Genomic DNA, 20,127 nt, shown 5'->3' on the forward strand with positions numbered 1-20,127 from the left:
CTGTATTCCCTCTTTTGCTTATTACGCCGGCCTGTCTGTCCCTTTTTCCTGTCCTCTCGCTGAACTGAGAAGAAGACATTTAATTTCCTGTCTTGCCTGCTCCCCTCTACTTCATTTACATGTGCGTTTTATAAGAGATACACACGAGCTATAGGGATCCTATTGAGCAGTAAAGCAACAGCAGAGGTTTCAGTGCTTGAACGAGACAAAGAAAACTGTTACTTTTGTACTCGGTAAAGCCAGCAGTGAATAGACTCATTGTGTGTTAACTCAGCGGGTGTTAGCTTGTTGTCACACACAAACACGCTGCACACAAACAAACAATTAGTTACACACACGCAAAAGCTGTAATCCTGAGAGTTTGGGGAATTAGCGAAGCTAAGGTCACTGGCAACATTACTGCTGATAGTGCTGCGTATATAATGGCCAGGAGAATGATAACACATTTCATTTTGATGGTATTAGTTGACAGCTCTCTGCAGGATGTGTCCTCGTGCATCATTTTATTGAAGCTTCTTGCAGTCCTGCCTGGGCTTGGCTTTATCCCACCCTGCTGTCTTCTACTGCAAAGCTTTAAATCTGCACGTCTTCACTCATTTTTTTTTAACTTCCCAGCCCTGTCAGTTAACTGGTCATGGTGACTTTATAGCATCAAACGCATCGTGGCCTACTTAAGAGTTTAAGAGGGTGTGAATGAAGTTGGGACCATATCACAGTACAGTCTGGTGAATGCACATAAACATGCACACGAGCACCCACCCACTCATGTGCATGCACAAGTGTTACTTGTGTCTGTTGTTGCACCATGTACGCATTTTGTTTCCATTAGCTTTGTAGAGGACTCTTTTACATTCTCTGTGACTGACTCCGAGCAGATGGTTTAAGCATATGTGCTACTTTTTTTCATCTAAGTGTTTTGATTCAGAATTCTTATTTGGGCTTTATTGGGTGTCAGATTCTTCTTTTGCTTTGGTCCGCCCAATAAAACTGAGCTTTAAAATATAACCAACAGTAAACAAATAGACACCAGCCACTTCGTTCTCCAGCAGCCCCTCTGTCTTATTTTAGTTTCACTGTCATTGCTTCCTCACCTCCCCACTAATACGTGCATCTAAATTTAGACAGACGTCATTACAGATGATATTAGTATCAGTGTGTTCTAGCACAGAGAGAGAATGACAGAGAAGTGTGAGAACTGCACCGAAGTAAACGGTACATCCTGTGGTTGATCCCTCTTTAATTCTATGTTCTATCAGGAGATATTCGAGCTTCTTTTCATCTGATTCCAACGCAGACAACTGGATACTCTTGAAGTGCCAGTTTGAAGCGCAGGATTTATGGAGAACAATGCATATTTAGGTTTGGACAAAACATAAGCTACTTAACCAGTAATCATTTCCGTCAGACACCCTGCCTGTCCCAACCAGAGTGGGAATGTGACATGTCGTTCTTGTGGTTGACAGCTTAAAAAGTGACCTTTTACCCTCCCGGTCTACACACTGTGTCGTTGGATGTGCGTCTGATCTGTGCGTGTTCGTGTGTGGGTGTGTTTGTCTTGACAATAGGACATGAGCTAGATGGTACATAGGGGATTTAGATCCAGCAGTGACAGATGTGCAGATGGGGAGAGTCTGGTAGGGGGATGATGATTATTGGTGTTTTTGTGTGCGTTATTTTCCTTTTTTGTATGTGTGCAAGGTTCAGTATTGTGGGGACACATATGAAATTGGTGGGTTGGGCTCCTCTGCTAGAAAATGTTGAGCATCAAACGCTTAACTTCTTGCATCCTGGTGAATTTTCATGACTTTTCTACGTCAATTTATGGTGTAAATATCTTTACAGCATTCCCACAGTCATGAAAAACCTGGAAATGTTTTGGGAAAGTCATGAATTTTGTTGTGTGTAATGAAATTGTTACAGTAATCTTCCGTGGATAACCTTTCATGTAATGTGACATAATTGCTCTTATATGCATCAGTGTGTGACGTTTTTGTTTACCATCGCGTATGTTACTTCCTTTTATCCCAGGCAAGTAAGGCAAGAAAAAATGATGGGTCTTTGAAAAGTCATGGACAAGTTTTTAAATGCAAATGTGTGGGAACCTTGTCTTTAATTTTGTCAGAGTAAAAGTCCTCTGCTACTTCAGTGTCTCTATTAGGAGGGAAGAATGCACATGTTCTAAATATTTAGGGGGGCGTGTCCCCTGCTTACCCTGTAATCAACATCGAGTGTGTAACTCCCACATTTCTTAAGGCCAGGCTTGTTTGTTTGAGACACATTCTGAGACACTGTATCTGATACATGAATAATACACGTGTTGACCCACTGAGAAAATGTAGCTGGTCTACAATGCCAGAGCCACTTGACAACACAGAGATAAAAATGGCATGCTGCAGTATTTATCAAAGGTGGCAATTTTAAGCCGAAGGTCAAGTCAGGTGAAGCTGTCGTTGCCTCTTGTCATTGTTGGAAATGGCGCTTGCACTTTTTATGTCTAAGGTTGGATGTTTCTCCAGCATTAACACCTGATCTTCCCACTTCATTTACACACCAGGCGCATAGCAATGAGAACATGATGCAGTAGCATCTTTAATATGCATACCACTGTAATTATTATCCCATATCTGTTGGGGCTTGCACTGATGAATGTGAAAGTGGGCCAAGTTGGAGTCAGCACCGGTTCGTGTTGCTAGGCAGAATATCCAAACCTTGCAGCTGTATATCTATAATAGATGAGATTATGTAAGACATGGGGTTCCTCTGTTCTGGTCACCTCACAGAGTTCTGTTACTATTTTAAATTGGCGTGTGTGTGTGGCCTTGTATTTAGGGTGTGATATAAAATGTTGGTATGTTTTCTAGATGTGGGTGAATCAGTGCCAGCGTAACACATTTTCTGGCATTTATTATCATATAAAACATTTCATACACTGACAGACGTCTGTGTTCAAAGAGGACATGATCTCTTTTTCAAATCTTAAGCAAAATAGTGCCCAGTAGGGGTGTAAATCACCAGTTTCATCACGACTCATCACAGACAATGATACAATATTTGCAGATATTACAAAGTCTGCCATGATATGATTTGGATTCGATGCGATTTAGGGGCCTGCGAATGATATAATATGCCTACCATCAGTTTACTTTGGGCCATAAAACATAAAAACAACACGTATATAATGTAAGTAATTGTAACTGCTTAAGTGCAGTAAATTTTACTTTATACTGACTCCACTAACACATAAAACAGCACATGGGCTAAGTTAACCCTCAGGGCTTTCTGTTAGAGAGCCCTTTCTGAAAGAAATCTTTTCATTTTAAAACAAACCATCATCTTTTTCATAAATCTTCAAGGACAGCTGGATTGAAACCCTGAAGGCAAACTTCTCCAAACAGCCATAAAACATGGATTAACAACAATGTCATTTGACATAAGTATCAAATTCAGCTCAGTAATAACTGTCATGGTTCATGGACAAAACAGTTGTTTTTTGCTAGTGGCCCATTATTAGCTTAAGCATGTTTACATTGTGTAAATTAGCCTAGCGGCTAGTGGATTTTTTCCCTCTACTCATAGCTTAACAAATAACAAAATCTTACTCAGTGTTGGTTTAAATCACTGCATCTCCTGACAGAAAAGCACGGCTGAGATTCAGCCTGCCTGCCCTTTTTTTAGCCTAACATTGTTGATACAGAGCAGCTAATGTTGCTTTAATTAATACTACAGAGTTAGATGCCCGACCAGGCAGGTATGTTGTGTTTTATTTTGTATCGGCAGTGTTTATGTGCAGTGTGTGCTTTCTTTTTTAGCCTGTATTTTCTCCAAAATTCAAAATATTTCCACACTGCTGATTTATTCCACAGGAAATAACGTTATCCTCGTTGTTGTTGTCTTGGCTGCTCGCCATCTGCCTGCTGCTGTTTGACAGTGACACAGACTTTCAAAATAAAAGCCTATGCTAAAGATGACGATATGGACTGATGTTTTCACTTTGAATCAATGATATTGGATCGTTGATCACTGAATTGATATATCAATCCAGATCGATGGATCGTTACTCCCATATTTCCCAGTCACTGAAATTTAAATGCAGGACTCTAACCTGCTCTAACCTGATTCATTTTCATCACACTCTTTAATTATATGTATTTATATGTATTGTAAGTCTATGTGTATAAAGTAGGAGTGTAAATCACAAGTTTCATCATGATACAATATTATATCATTATATTCTTCGGCTGATGCAATACTTGCCGATATCACAAAGTTTGCCACGATATGATTTCGATTTGATACAATTCAGGGGCCTGTGATCAATATGAGACGATATCAATGCTTGGAAGGGGCAGAGACAGTGACGCAGGTGTGCCATGAGAATTTCAAATAAAGGTGTATCTTAAAGACAATGATAGGTATCAATGTTTTTACTTTCCATTGATGATGTTGGATTGTAGATCGTTGATATATCGATCCAGGCTGATGTATTGTTACATTCCTATTATGAACATGAAAAAAAAAGACTGATTAAGCCTTTTGATTACTAACTTTGTAATTTTTTTAAGTCATATATAATTTTGTATGTTATGTAAAAGCATATGCAGTAGTGGGACCTCACCAGTGACTTGGCAACATAGACGCTACTCAGTACATTCTGTTTTTATTCACCTGTGTGTGTGTGTCTGTGTGTCAGAACAAGCCAGGAGTGTGTATTTTTTGTAATGAAAGTCTCCTCTTTAACCACAGACTGCACTTCAGTTACAGAACGTCTCCTCTCTTTTATTTTCCTGCTTTTGTTGTTATCTGAGATGTTGATCAAAAGCCAGGAACATGGCCTTACTGGTTTCTCTACATCTGCTGCTGCCTGCACGCTCAGGACTGGTGTGCGCTGCTTCTATTTCACACTGTTCCCTTTCAGCTGGTTTTTGTATGGTATTAACCCAGAAATAACACAATAACAATGGGCACGTTTTTGTACTAATCAAGGAATTAAGCAGCTTTGTTAACTTTGGTTCCTGGTACCTGCTGTGGTAAGTTTGCGGAGCATTAGAGGCCCTGAAAGTGACACTCTCAGGAAAAGCTCTAACAGACAAATATATGCAAATGTTCACACTTTTATCTTTATCTCTCTGTAGGTTAACTGCTGTCATTGTCCGTGGCTTTAAATGTCGTCTGCCATGGCAAAGCGTGAGGCTGGGAGCACCAGCCCTGTGGTGCGTCAGATAGACAAGCAGTTTCTGGTCTGCAGCATCTGTCTGGATCACTACTGCAACCCCAAGGTCCTGCCCTGTCTGCACACCTTCTGTGAGAGGTAACTAACATTTGTGCTCTCTGTTTCAATGACAACTGGCAAAAGTCCTAATTACCCACACTTCCCTCGAGCTAAACCTGACACAAACCCAAGTTTCTGCTCACACCGTCTGCTACATGTAGCTTTTTCTGGCCACGCAAAGAAGGTGGTACAACAACGCTGTAGCTTTTTTTGCCTGCCAGTGCTTATCCTCCCATTCTATTACTGAAGAATTCTTGTCATATTTACGTGTCTCGTAATAGAGGAACCTCATCTATTGCAAATCCCTGGCCACAATTAAACGGCTCAGAGCACTTCTCCTCACTGACTCCATTGGGATAAGTGCATTCCTCAGCATCAGGGACCGTCAACGTCTGAGAAAAGGCTCATTGTTGGGAGACACGATGACAATTCCTCAATCTACAGTTCCTTAGAAAGATGACACCCCCTCAGGCCATACTTACTGGGGCCTTTCAGTGCCGAGCAAAGCAGAGGAGGCTTTTTGGAAAGCTTGTTGTGGGTCAGGGTGGGAGGATGGGGAATTAAGAGGGAGGTAGGTACAGAGGATAACTGGGATTATGTTTCAAACTGGTTTACTTCTATGATCAAACAAATATTTATGGAATAGTTTTGAATAGCCGCACAGAGTACAGGATAAATCCTTTTTCCAGGCAGTGTGAGGGGCATTTGCCCACCGGAGGGCAAGTTTAATCCCCGGTTTAACTGGATAGCATGTGATCTGGAGCCCTGCTGAGGTGAACAGATTTTTGTCTGGAGCTATACATGATGTTGCCAGACAGATGTTTTAACACTGGATGGGTTGATGTAGTTTTAGGGGGGTTTAGGGCTGAGCTGGCAAACTCACGCTGGGCCGAGTCTGTTTGGTATGGTATGGTGTCACTTTTAATTCTACTCCTCGTTTTACTCCTTCTGTGATTATCCAAGTCCTGTGCTTATTATTCAGAGAACAGGATGAGTTTGGCATGGGTTGTGCAACTGTTTCAAATGGTGCCAAAATAAATGACATCATCCTATCACAGAGGCATGTGGTGACTTGTATTTATACTCATGATTGCAGGATTTGACTTAACAAGGATGAGTGTGGCACCAATGCTAACAGTTTTATTCAGTTTGATTTGCTGCTTTTCTGTAATTGTACATAAAATTTGTTGTTTTTTTCCCCTGTTTTTTTGGACAAAACAAACACTTTGAGAAATCTTGATGGAAGAAGCTTTACTATTTTTTTAACAATGAACTCGTTTAAAATCACATGTCCTGTGCACAGCGCTGTCAGTCCTCATAACTTGGTACAGGTGATGGCAGGAAACATCAGATTGATAGCAAATAAGCAGATGCACCGCACACAAGAGGGCTGAATTGATCCTTCTTTCAATTTAGCCTTCACATAAAAGTATTCACCATGGATAGATTACTAAATGGGCCTATTGGGCACAGGTCTGGGGCCCAAAGTCTCAGGCTCCCCCAGCCTTCACCTGCAAAATGTTGCTGAAATGAACATGTGTTGACCAAGAAGAGACTCAAAATGTCCACAAAAAGATGCAAATGAACTGCAAAGAGACAAAAAACAACCAAAAAAAGACACAAAATTACCTCAAAGAGATACAAAATAACTACACAGAGACATAAAACCCCACAAAGATGCATAATGTCTCCAAGGACATGTAAAACCACCACAAAGACTAAGTGTCTCTCTCCTCTAAGAGAGGTGGTGGGGCCTGTCTGTGCCCAAAGAGCCCATTGTCTCATAATCCGCCCACAGTAATAACAAATTGCCAGATTAATCGATAATAAAAGCAAGTGTTAGTTGTGCCAAATCACAAAACTTTCCACCACATAACTGTGAGCCTGTGGTCCCCAGCTGGTTGCGTGTGAGACAAAGCAATAGTAATTTATCCCGGCTTCAGAGAGAGTGTTACAGTGGTGTTGACAGAGTGCTAGATAGACTTCTGTTAAAGCTCTCTGTTGTTCTCAAAAGCTAACGACTGCAGTTTACTGAGCTTTGGTTGATACGAGCCTGTGTGGTGCCATAAATTAAACAATACGGTGTTAGCATGCAGCCCGCGCAGCTGCCAGACATCCTTGTGTGCAACAACAGAGACTTATCCTCGACACTGACCTCAGGTTTCTTGCAGCTTCAACCGCCGATTTAGTGACAACAGGAGCTAAAGAAAAAACAACCGTACATCACGTGCTGGATGGCAGCCGGGCTGTAGGCCAAGAGTGCGGTGTGGTAATCTGCATATTTCAGCTGAACTTTGCTGACTGTGGGATTGGTTTTGGCTCCAAGGTTGTCTAATGTTAAATAGATAGCCTCCTAGGGGCAATTGAACCTGCACAACATCCTCAGCCTTTAGGGGCCGGTGGGATAGATGTGTGACTGCCGCCAGAATGAGGCCAGAATCCAAAATGCACGCACGCACGCATAAACATGCAGATGCAGAAACGAGCACACAAGCATCTTTTCTCCCTGAAGTCTTTTGTCTCTTTGCATCTCTGTTTGGCAGATTGATCTGCACGAGATTTACTTACTCAAAGAGGTAGTGTGCGTGTGCTCTCCTGAGGCTGTGGGCTCTGTGGATTGACTCGGATTCACACTTTTCCCCTATTTGTTGTGACAGCAGCACTATTTAGGCTCTGTCTCTCAATTACTGAGATAAGGTGACAGCTCTCTCCTTAGTGTCTTCCTCTCCTTTTCTCTCCACTGTATAGCTATATTGAATGTGACTAATAATCCTACACATAATGATGCACAAGAATCACTGGCACATTTTATGTACTAATTTATGCTTTTCTTTATTTGCTGCTTCCCTCCTTCCAGTTGTCTCCAGAACTACATTCCCCCAGAGTCTCTGACGCTCTCTTGTCCAGTGTGTCGGCAGACATCCATCCTGCCAGAGAAAGGAGTGTGCGCTCTACAGAACAACTTCTTCATCACTAATCTCATGGAGGTTTGACTCTTAATCCCTTTTTTAATTCAAGTCAGACACAAATGTGTTAGCCAAACAGGATTTTCCAGTGCATTACATGGAACAAAACACTGATGGAATTAATTAGGAGGTTAACAACAAAGCAAAGATTATTTAAAATAATTACAGACAGGAGTCAAAGGCATGAAACAGGCAGTGTGTGTGTGTGCGTGTGTTCCTGTATGCCTCTTATTATGAGCACCACTCTTTGTTAAAGAGAGGGAGGACATATTTGCAGACTGAGGTCATTCTGGACAGTCCTTCCTTTTCCAAGGGGCTCTTTTAAGGGTTTGTTTTAAATGAAGGTTTCCATTTGGCATGTAGGGATGATGATCAAGTTACCATTCAGCTATAGGGAATGAAGGTATTGAATGGATGGTGCTCAAACAGATAGAGGTACAAGAATGTGTTTGTGTCCTGAAGAGAATGACGTCAGCAACAGACTACAAGGAAATTCAGACAAGGAGGAAGCATCTATAGGTTATATAGGTAATCGACATACTGTTACATCCCCGGTTTGATTTGATTCTGGACCTTTGTTCCCCTCTCTCCCTCCCTTTGTTTCCTTTTACCTCTAAATTGACTTCTGCCAAATAAGGAGAATAAATGCCCTATTGAAGCTATTTAAAAGCAGCATAATGAAGTTTAAAATGATTTCGGCCAGGTCCTTCAACGAGACCCAGAGTGCTCGCGGCCAGAGGCCTGCAGTGTTCTGGAGTCAGTCAGTGCTGCAGCTGCAGGGAAGCCCCTCTGCTGCCCAAACCATGAGGGAAAGGTGAGAAGCCCTGTTGTGACACCTCAGCCCAGATATCACATCATCATCAAAATTTCCCCACCTGATCACCTTTTTGGTTTTTAGCAACATTAAGGAAAGTATATCTGAAAGCTCAGCTGAAGTGAAGGAGCTTTTTTTTCTTCTGTTTGTCTCCCTCTGCAGGTGATGGAGTTCTACTGCGAGTCGTGTGAGACAGCCATGTGTCTGGACTGTACAGAGGGCGAGCACAGGGAGCATGTGACTGTTCCTCTGCGGGATGTCGTGGAACAGCACAAGGCTGCGCTGAAGACACAGCTGGATGCCATACTGAGCAGGTGGGGGCTTGATACAGCTTTCAGAATATTTCCTTCACATCAGGTGTTGGGGAGCTTAAGCATTTGGCCCAGATTTGGCATCTGCCATCAAAGAATCTCCTACGCTATGTTGTGCCTGGCATCTCCAAACATGGGAATACTGGCAGAACCCATTTTGGTTTATTTTTTGCAGTTTTATACCTAGTTCCTAACCAGAAAGTTTCATATTATATTGTCTTGCAGGCTGCCTCAGCTAACAGCATCCATCGAGCTGGTGAGCGAGATCTCCCGCCAGCTGAATGAAAGGAAGAATGAGGCAGTGGCAGAGATTACCAGTACGTTTGAAGAGCTGGAGCGGGCGCTGCATCTGCGCAAGACGGCCCTCATTACAGACCTGGAGAACATCTGCAGCACTAAGCAGAAGGTTAGCTATGTTTCAACATTCACATGTACGGTACATGCACTCAGGCAGGCACATTGTTGTGTACTCATTGTCAGATGCACAAAGACACACAGGCATTTTACAGACAAGTCGTCGAGCATGACCTGCCACATGTCTCACATTCCTGTCAACATGCCTGCTGTCTTTTCTGCCTGTCCTCTCTCACCCCCTTCTCTCGCTCTTTTGTGTCACTTTTCCCCTTATCTTCCACGTACCTGAGCGCAGGTCCTGCAGGCCCAGCTTACGGCTCTCCTTCAGGGGAAGGAACACATACAGAGCAGTTGCAGCTTTACGGAGCAGGCGCTCAGCCATGGGAGTGCTACTGAGGTGGGCCAGCAGATTGTAATTTGTACAAGCAGGCTAACAAACAGGTTACAACACAGATGGGAATCAAATGTGTTGTAGTAGTGTAGCAGGGTGTGAGCTTGGGTTTTGCATGAAAATATAGAAATGAAAAAAAAGATGTGGAATACAATATGTGTCTCCTGCAGGTGCTGCTGGTTCAGAAGCAGATGAGTGAGCGGGTTACAGCGCTGGCTAGACATGACTTCCCAGAGAGACCACATCAGAATGCACACCTGGATTGTCAGGTATCCACTGTTTTACAATATGTAATGGCTCTTGATTGTCAGTATGGTGGTCTGACTGATATTCCCACATGGTTACAAAATGAGGCTTCCCCTTTTTTTGATAAGAGTTTTTGCAAGAAAAAGAAAATCACTTTGCAGAGCAGAGACATTAAAGCTCAGTTAAGTAATATTTCAGAGCTCATTTGACACCTTCTTACCCAAAAGAAACCTCACAAGCACAACCCTAGTATTCCAAATTTAACAATGCATAGCACTTTTACGTCAATAAAAAATATGAGTCTTTTGCTTGATAGATGCTAGACTTTCCTCACCAGCCAAAGTTTCATCCCAGGCATGGCAGGTTGCATATATTTGTCATATATGTAGGATTATTTAGTGCAGTGGTCCAGCCACAGGGTCCAGATTTCTCCTTAGTCATTAGTTCAAGGTCCACACAGTTTAATATATTCAGCATCATACTTGCATTTGGCCATCTCGTAGAGCTAGTCTGCTGTCTCTGTCAAGTAGCTGTCCATTAGTCACTCACTTTACAGCGGGAAATGACACTTTAAAATAAAAGCTCTGTGCCGGAAATTCACAGTACTTAAAAATAAGGTGTGTTTTGACTTGACATTTAGAATGAACCCGATGCGAACCACTAAGGGACGAGTGGGTTTCTGTCACCTTACATCACATGGTACCAAGCATTGAAATGTAAACTCTTAGAGCAATAAGGGATTCTGCAGTGGAAAATATTGTATATCTTACATGCTGTCTGCTCCAGGTGGAGACTGAAGGTCTGCGGCGCTCCATCCAGAACCTGGGGGTTCTCCTCACCACAGCTGCTGTGGCTCACACCTCTGTCGCCACGGGAGAGGGCCTCCGACATGCAGCGACTGGGCAGCACCAAACAGTTACCGTGACAACTAAAGACAAAGTACTGCCTTTATTGTTTAGCCTTATCGCCTTTTGCTATATGAGTGAACTTTGCTTTGTTCAAATATTTCAGTGTAATTGAATTCATTCAAATTCCCATTTCACTCTATTCTCTTGTTCTTTTGCAAGCAGTTAGTTATTCAGTCTTTATTGTTAGTAGCCACTGACGTGTTTGAAGAAAGTGCTGCCTTCGAGGCTGCAACCATGTTTGTATTGTTTGACCGAGATATTTTTTCTTGCTCTGAAATTGAATCAGTGACCTCTCTCTGCAGGATGGGGAGTTGGTGCGGACAGGAAATGCTGTTTTAAAAGCAGAGATAACGTCTGCTGACGGGAGCCGCATTACAGAGGCGGAGATAGCGGACAATAAGAATGGGACATACGAGGTGGGCTACATGTTACGCTCAGAGGGAGAGTACTCTTTCGCTCTGCTGCTGTACGGCCAGCCGATACGGGGCAGCCCGTTCCGCCTGCGGGCAGTCAAGCCCTCAGACGTGCCACAATCTCCAGATGATGTGAAGAGGAGGGTGAAGTCTCCCAGCGGGACAGGGGGCCACATACGGCAGAAAGCAGTGCGTCGGCCCTCCAGTATGTACAGCACAACCAAGAAAAAGGAGAACCCCATCGAGGATGAGCTCATCTACAGAGTGGGTAAGAGAGATGACTCATCCAAGAAGTCCATACACTGTATAAAACCAAGAACCATGTAGACCTATCCAGAAATAACAAAATGTCCTTCATAACAACAGCCTGTTGGTTGTTTTGTATGTTTTATTTCCTTAACCACAAATCAGGAAAGCATCATCAAACTAGTTTTCTAATCCCAACAACAAGTTTTTAGATTGACATCTTCCCCTCTGGGCAGCTTCTGCTTTTCATTTCATGCCAGCAGACTGCAGAATGAAAATCAACTTGCTGTGACTTGACAGAGGAGGTGACATCCAAAAAGAAACACTGCATTCACAAGCTACAGTATTTTGTCAGAAGATCTAAAGCAGAAAACAAATATGGATGTTGTGGAAAAAGGTAGCAGGGAGAATGTGGTGGTCGCTCACAGGTTTTAGATGTCGGAGTCATTTCCATGCAAAAATAACTCCCAGAAATAAATGAAGGTTCAACATTCCCACTGTGAAGGATTACATTTCTCATGCAGGTCTTTCAAGTCTTTGCAAGTTCATTTTTGAACTGTAGTGACACGAACCGAAACCTGTATTTGCCTGGAAGGTAGAAAGTCAATCCAGAAATTTAAGTTATGCTCTGAAAAAATGATCAGCAGCACAAGCAGTTTTTCATCCAGAATCCACTGGTATGAGCCTTTAAAGCAGAGTATTACACACTGACACAAAGGTGAAAATATAAAACGGCACATTTACTGAGTGTGTAACTGTTTATTTGTCAGGTTCCCGGGGCAGAGAAAAAGGGGAGTTCACCAATCTGCAGGGAATCTCAGCCTCTTGTAACGGCAGAGTGGTCGTGGCTGACAGCAACAACCAGTGCATACAGGTGAGACAGACACAGAGCGGAAAATGCATGTAAGTGCAACCACGTGTGCTTCTGTGTTTAGTACTGTGATCGTGGCATGATTCACTATAAAGGGGCTGGTTTCAGGTGTTCTCCAATGATGGGCAGTTCAAAATGCGCTTTGGAGTTAGAGGTCGGTCTCCGGGGCAACTGCAGAGACCGACAGGCGTCACTGTGGACATGAACGGCGACATTGTGGTGGCCGACTATGACAATCGATGGGTCAGCATCTTCTCCTCTGACGGCAAGTTTAAGGTGAGATCTCATTACTTGTTATAAGCTAAACGGAGAGTAAGATACAGTATGCCTAATTTAAAGGAACAGTGTGTAGGATTTAGCGGCATCTAGTGGTGAGGATTGCAGATTGCAACCAGCTGAAACTTTTTCCATTTGCCAAGCGTGATCTCCCAATTAGAATTCCCTCATTTTCTTTATGTCCCTGCTTAAATCAGTTTCCCTTCCTCCCTCACAGAATAAGATCGGAGCAGGCCGGCTCATGGGTCCTAAGGGTGTAGCTGTGGACAAGAATGGACACATCATCACCGTGGATAACAAGGCCTGCTGTGTCTTCATCTTTCAATCCAATGGGAAGTTGGTGACTAAGTTTGGAGGCAGGGGGACGTCTGACAGACAGTTTGCAGGTGAGAAGGAGACCTCAGTGTGTAACATAAGACTCCTTTATAACACTGACTTGGAGCTCACAAACAATAGCGCCCTCTGTCAGTGAGGCAGCAGTGCCTACTAGGTTTTATTAAGTTAATATGACATGACATTTTGCATAGTACTATTTGGGATTTTGAAAGAGATAAAAACAGTAAAATAAAACTAGCAAGGAATAAAAGTTGACACTTTTCTCTCTGTAATGCATTTCATCACATTACATTCTAACAATGTCAGCCTGTATATACAAAGCCCCAGGCAATGCAGTGGCCCCCCTGCACCCCCAACAAACTGCGCCTGTGCTGACCTCCCTACTCTATTTTCTTCTTTGCTTATCCTTTATCTCTGACTACCTATTTTCCTTTCTTTCTGTTCTTCCTCCTGTTTTTTTCAATCTAGAAAAACTTGGCCCAAACTTTAATAAATCTGGCTCAGTGTTCAGTAAGTACTAAGTGTGGCCTTGCTGCAACCTTAATCCCACAGTGCGGTGCCCTCTGTCTAACCCGACTCCCTGATCATGTGTCTGCCCTCCTGACAACTCAGATTGTTGACAAATCGAAGCTGTGCTTGTACAAATAATAATCAGAATCACAAGTACATGCCATTGTAATAATCACTTACTATTACAATAATGAACATTTTGTCATGTGCATTGTGTTTTATTGTCTAAATGGCTATGAAAAGATCAATGTGAATGATTTTTCACTGCTCTGACTCCAGTGCCATGAAACTAACCGATGTTCTCCCCCATTTGCTACAAGACAATCAGTGTTGGGAGCTACAGAGCTCATTAGTGGGTGACTCAGACAATAGGTTTTCACTTCAGATAAGTAGATACTCATGATACACTGTGTTGTAAACTATCAGCGCTGAGGGTGAATCACGGGGCCTTGAGCCTTTCTATATAATTCCAATTAGAGTTTGACTAGTATTGACATTCTGAAAAAACAGAAACAATTGTGTGACTCAAGTCGAAGCACCTAATGCATGAAAAGAATGCCATCAAGCTACTCCAGGCAAATCAGAGCAGCTAACCATCTGATTAAACTGTGTTTCATAATTGCATCTTTAGGCACCACTACTTGAAAATTGTCTTTAAATAGCCTACTAACAGCAAAGGGAATAATGCTGCCAACTGCAGGAATCAGTTTCTGTTCAAGTACAGCAAATCTTACATTAACCTCCCTCTCTCTCCTCATCCAGGCCCGCACTTTGTTGCAGTGAACAACAAGAATGAAATTATTGTGACCGATTTTCACAATCACTCTGTAAAGGTAAGTTTGTTCCTTCATTCTTCAGTACTTGCTGTCATTTCCCTTTTCCCAATTCAATTCAGAGGCCCTTTACACGTACACAGTGATTTTGATAAACAGAGACATCTTCCTTCGTTTGTGCCCTTCGTTTACACGCAAATGGAGATTTCTACTCTGAAAACGAGTCTTTCTAAAAACTCTGGCCAGAGTGGAGATTTTGGAAAACTCTGTTTGCGCGTTTGCATGTAAACTGAGATAAACGGAGTTATAGGCAGCCGACGTCACAGCATGCGCCAGAACTTGCGCCTGTGTCAAAAGTGCAACCTATGTTGCTATGGTGACAGTGGATACATGGAAGGCTTGAGCTTCTCGTTACACTGCCACCTACAGGTTTGGCGTGCTCTTGTGTATATATACACGGGTAATTGTAAACGAAGATCTTTTTGAAAATGGAGACGGTGAAATGTCCGTTTATGAAAATAGCCGGCAACGTGTAAACGGCCTCTCAGCTGAGTGTCACAATCTCCTGAGTTAATCAGAGGGTTATTCAGATCACCTGTTGCGCAGGGTGTGGGGACTCACTCCTGATTGAGAGCAGCTTGGTGCATTTCTCGTCTGGGCCAATCAGGGTGTGATGACCCCCTTTCTTAGGGCTTAAGAGAGGTGGGGAATTGCATATCCGGGTCATTCTGATCCTTCCTCCACTTGATGCAGACCTCATGTTAGCAGTTATATTCAGACAGAAACTCTGCGGCCGTATTCACAAAGCTTCCTAATGCTAAGAGTTGCTCCTGGTGACGCAATTCTAAGACAATTCTTAGAATTGTGATTGAGAATTTCCCCTTAAAGTTAAGACTAGGTCCTTCTAAAGATAAAAGTTATTCACAAAGTGTCTTAACCCTTAAAAGAGCTCCTAAGGTGAAAACTGTTAGGAGCAGGGAGGAGGACTTTTAAGCAATTTAAGAGTTTAAGCAGAGCAGAAAGACAAAGAGGAAGGAGAAATATTTTCTTAACTCTGGATGACACAGAGTAAATGAAATGCTACAGACTAGATCACGTGGGGATAATATTTGTGGTTGATGTCATTAGTGATGTCATTTCCCACCTAATGCATTGACACTGGAAATGAAATTATCACGATGATGTTTCAGAAACTGGAAAAATGCAACAGTGCAGCAGTGGTGACCTGGGTCTGTCTCAACCTTCCATCAGCAGAGTGATCACACTAACAATGACAACATGTTCACAGACAGCAGTTCATTTCATTTCCACTGGTTGCCCACACTTTGCAGTCCCACAAAAGGGCGTGTCTCTGACAACCAATCACATCTGTTAAAAGCAGCAGGGTCAACCACACCTCCTCACTCAGTTAAAAATTTCTGTCCCCTCCTTGCTTAGAGTTGATCTGAGAACTTTCCTAAATCACTCCTAAGCTAGGACTCCTTACTAAAAGTTTTTCGGCTAAGTTAGGAGAGTGCTCTCAGGATGTTTGTGAATACGGCCCCTGGTCTTTAGGTCCTTTGGAGGCTTCTCTGCTGCCTTTTGTTGGTCTGGTTGAGCATTCTGAAACACAGATGAAGGGAATATTAAAGAACACCTTTCCACAAGCTTACCTGCATCAAGGCAGTTCATACTGCTATTTGTAAAATAGTTTTTGTTTGCCTAATATTAACCTAATGCTCACAGGCTTTATTTTTTTATTGGTTTATTTCATAGAAATCCCATATAACCCCTAACCCAATATAAACATATTCATGATCAAAGAGACATTTGTATCTTATTAACGAGGCTTTATGTGGTTGGGAACTGGTTCTCAGGCTTCTTCCTGAATCAGTAACACCACAATATGTATCAAATTGAACAAGGAGACTTAGACAAAGTGTTTGTTTTATTGACTTCCTGTTGCAGGTGTACAGTGCAGATGGAGAGTTCTTGTTCAAATTTGGCTCTCATGGTGAAGGCAATGGCCAGTTTAATGCTCCCACTGGTGTGGCTGTGGACGCCAATGGAAACATCATTGTAGCTGACTGGGGAAACAGCAGAATACAGGTGAGACGGGCTATGTCCAGTCTGCTGTCGCCTTCACAACATTGAGATTTGAATATATTTTAACATAGCTTTGTTTTTCTGCAAATTACATGGTCAAAGTTAAGTCATGAAAATTTATGCAAAAGGATGTATTTTATATTTAAAAAAAGAGAGGTCTTGAGTGTTTTGTTAATGCTAAATAGTCTGCTGCAACATGAACACTTAAAACTAACCTTGGATATTTTTTTATTCCAGGTGTTTGACAGCACAGGCTCCTTCTTATCGTACATCAACACGTCAGCAGACCCGCTGTACGGCCCCCAGGGCCTCGCCCTCACCTCAGATGGACATGTGGCTGTTGCCGACTCCGGCAACCACTGCTTCAAGGTTTACAGATATCTGCAGTAGTGCACAACCCCCGCTTTTAAACAAGCTAACGTCACATACTGCTTCTTGACATAGAGCTGCAACCGGCCTTCACACTTTACAGGGGCCACATGTTCCACAAATGAATTTCCTTTTTATTGTATATGCTTTAGATCTAATATTCAGAGCTTTAGACAAAGAAATCTGAGAAATATGTTGACATGAAAAGCAACCAAAGTTCAAGTGTGATTAAAATCACTATCTCAAGAGACTTTCCTGGTGAAATAAAAGTTAAAAAGAAATTAAATTTAACAAGCAACTTAGGAATAACTAGATACATCTACATAGTCATGGTCTACCTTAAACTTAAGTGTTTTAGCCAAATCCCTTAAGGAAAAAAAAAAATAAACAGGACATTATCTTGTGGAACAAGGCGTTGCAGCTGTATTTCTCACAAGTGTGACCTCACCAGTAGACAGCCTGCCAGTCTGAAGTTGGTGATACACAGCAATTTTTTGGGGCAATGCGGATGGGCAACACTTCCAGCGACCAGCAAACAAAAGCGAGACACAGAAGCAGAACCTGTCTCCCCATTTCCCGATGATGGTTCGTGATCGAAATAACGATGCTCAGGGCTTTTCCTTGAACACTGTTGCATGACGCTCCAAAAAATGACCCTGTCGTCACTGCCTTCAATTTTCTTAACCATACAAACACAGCAGAACACACGCAGACAGGAATGTGTAAAAGGAATTGTTTCTTATTCTCGTTTTGCACCTTACCACTCCGAGAAGATCCCTGCACATTGATAAAGGTTTTTGTTTTCTTTTGAGTCACGAGATGAGTTGACCTATATGCACGTTTTATTTGTTTTGGTACCCAAAGACAAGCAGCAAGAAGCACAACAGTTAATAGAACGACATGGTTTTTTTGAACGCATCTTCTATTAACTTCTTCTTATATCTGACCCCACTAGTTCTTGCACTTTTGAGTATTCATATCTACAACCTAATGTAGTTGTACATACGGTATGCATATTAAGGTGTACATATGGATTTGGTGTCCATGTTATTTCACTATATAGCCTACTTATTACAGCACTTAATGAATCAACACTGGAGCATATACTAATACAGTAGAAAGGTCATGCCAAGTAGTAGCCAACTGAATGACTTGCAAACATCAATGGAACAAAGTTGTATACACATTATTTGCTGTATTTTTTTTTTCAAAGGACTTAATTTATTTTTTCTTTTCTTTTCTCTCTCTTTTCTACATAATTTGTTCTACAAATTATTTTTCTAATTGGTGCATTTGAACTGTCTCCTCTTTGCCAAACATCTCCGTACATAGGCCTTGTAACTCGTAGCACTGAAAGCCGTCTTCTCTTTTGCTCACCTCCAGTTTGAAACAGTAACTTTTCCTTCTGCCAAAACGTATCGTAAGTTGTTGTTGAACATTGCACAAAATACAAAAATATTATAAGAGTTATATAGTTTGCGAGAGTAATATATGCCTCTGTGTATAGTTATCATTTAACATAATCAGAAAGTGTACTGTATATTACAATCACATTCTTGTTGTAGCTGACAAGCACCTTTATTATGGGGTTTTTCCAGTATTTGTACTCATTCGCTTGGTCGTTCAGTGTTTTGAAGGTTTTCCGTGTGGCTCCTCGAGGAACACATCACCAGCTAACACCAGAAAGTTTTCCAGCTGTATTTTACAATCTCTCCCTGATAATTCATCTGTAATCCATTCTGTGTTTCCATCTGCATTTCCCATCGTATGGAAAACTCTCTGTAATGACAGATTTAGTTGACTGTCCTCCTCCATTAATCAGACCCCTGTGTTCCTATGGTTTTGTTTTTCTGTCCGTCTCTCACCTGTAACCGTCACTGTCCCACCCATGTCTGTGTGAAATAAAGGAAGCACATACTGTATAAATGAAACAGTACATCAACCATCATGTGTAGCCTACAAGAGGCCAGCCTAACAAGAAGTAATCACTACATTTATGTAATCAAGGCAAAGGTATGATTGTAAATATTAAAGAATTACACTATGAACTACTGTGTGAACAACTTCAGTTTTTTATGCTTTTTTGTACAATATGTGTTAATGAGGTGAACATTTTGATATGCTTCTTTTATGGCATATCAGAAACCAGCATATCCACATCTTTTCTTGCAGAGTTAAGAGTCTAAATATACGGCTGCCTTCTGAAAAATAATGTTCATTCAGTTTCTGTAATAGCTTATCCTGTTGGGGGTCACGGGGGGCTGTAGCCTATTCCAGCTGACACTGGGCGGGAGGTGGGGTACATCCTGGACAGGTCACCTGACTGTGGCAGGGCTGACACATAGAGACAGACAACCATTCACACCTATGGCCAATTTAGAGTCACCATTAACCTCACCAGCATTTCTTTGGACTGTGGGAGGAAGCCGGACTACCTGGAGAAAACCCACGCTGACACAGGGAGAACATATAAACACAGCACTGAAGGCCTTCCCCACCCTGGAGTTCGAACCAGGAACCCTCTTGCTGTGAGGCAACAATGATAACCACTGCCTTCGCACCGCTTATTATAGATTATTGTTTGTGTTTTTTGCCTTTTTCGTCATGGGATAGTTTGAGAATGACAGTAGGGGGATGAGATGCAGCAAAGGACTGCAGGTTGAAGTCCAACCTGGGCCGCTACGAGGACTCAACCTACATGGGTGCACACTCTACCAAAAGGAATGGGAACTTGACTGAATCACTTGTTATGCCATGTCATTCAAAATATGAGCTAAATCTAAAAACTAGCCTATGAGTGGACATTTTAACTTATATCTTTAGAAGCTATGTGAGGTCTAGGTCTTAAAGGTCAAGTGTGTGGGATTTAGTGACATCTAGTGGTGAGGTCGCAGAACTGACATTTCTCCCAAGTGCTGAGTTTGTAGAACTACAGACCACAACATGGTGGACTCTGTGGAAGAAGACCTATCTGTATATGGATATAAAC

General features: G+C 42.2%; 1 protein-coding gene across 5 annotated transcripts in view; it reads left to right on the forward strand.

The window, feature by feature from the left end:
- The window catches only part of trim3b (tripartite motif containing 3b), a 38,704-nt gene extending 19,518 nt beyond the window's left edge, over positions 1 to 19,186 (forward strand). For 4 of the 5 annotated variants that reach the window (XM_033645413.2, XM_033645405.2, XM_033645423.2 and 1 more), the window contains 16 exons: positions 5,133 to 5,308; positions 8,127 to 8,256; positions 8,939 to 9,049; positions 9,212 to 9,363; positions 9,586 to 9,766; positions 10,010 to 10,111; positions 10,276 to 10,374; positions 11,138 to 11,290; positions 11,562 to 11,940; positions 12,689 to 12,792; positions 12,898 to 13,065; positions 13,283 to 13,451; positions 13,870 to 13,911; positions 14,674 to 14,744; positions 16,632 to 16,772; positions 17,007 to 19,186. In XM_033645413.2, the coding sequence (XP_033501304.2) occupies positions 5,163 to 5,308; positions 8,127 to 8,256; positions 8,939 to 9,049; positions 9,212 to 9,363; positions 9,586 to 9,766; positions 10,010 to 10,111; positions 10,276 to 10,374; positions 11,138 to 11,290; positions 11,562 to 11,940; positions 12,689 to 12,792; positions 12,898 to 13,065; positions 13,283 to 13,451; positions 13,870 to 13,911; positions 14,674 to 14,744; positions 16,632 to 16,772; positions 17,007 to 17,159 (2,301 nt within the window). In that variant the 5' untranslated portion in view covers positions 5,133 to 5,162 and the 3' untranslated portion in view covers positions 17,160 to 19,186. The remainder of the gene's footprint in view (positions 1 to 5,132; positions 5,309 to 8,126; positions 8,257 to 8,938; positions 9,050 to 9,211; positions 9,364 to 9,585; positions 9,767 to 10,009; positions 10,112 to 10,275; positions 10,375 to 11,137; positions 11,291 to 11,561; positions 11,941 to 12,688; positions 12,793 to 12,897; positions 13,066 to 13,282; positions 13,452 to 13,869; positions 13,912 to 14,673; positions 14,745 to 16,631; positions 16,773 to 17,006) is intronic. The other variant, XM_033645432.2, reaches the window with a different exon arrangement.
- Positions 19,187 to 20,127: the final 941 nt, after the last annotated feature.

This window comes from Epinephelus lanceolatus, chromosome 11, assembly GCF_041903045.1.
Source record: "Epinephelus lanceolatus isolate andai-2023 chromosome 11, ASM4190304v1, whole genome shotgun sequence".
NCBI lineage: Eukaryota > Metazoa > Chordata > Actinopteri > Perciformes > Serranidae > Epinephelus > Epinephelus lanceolatus.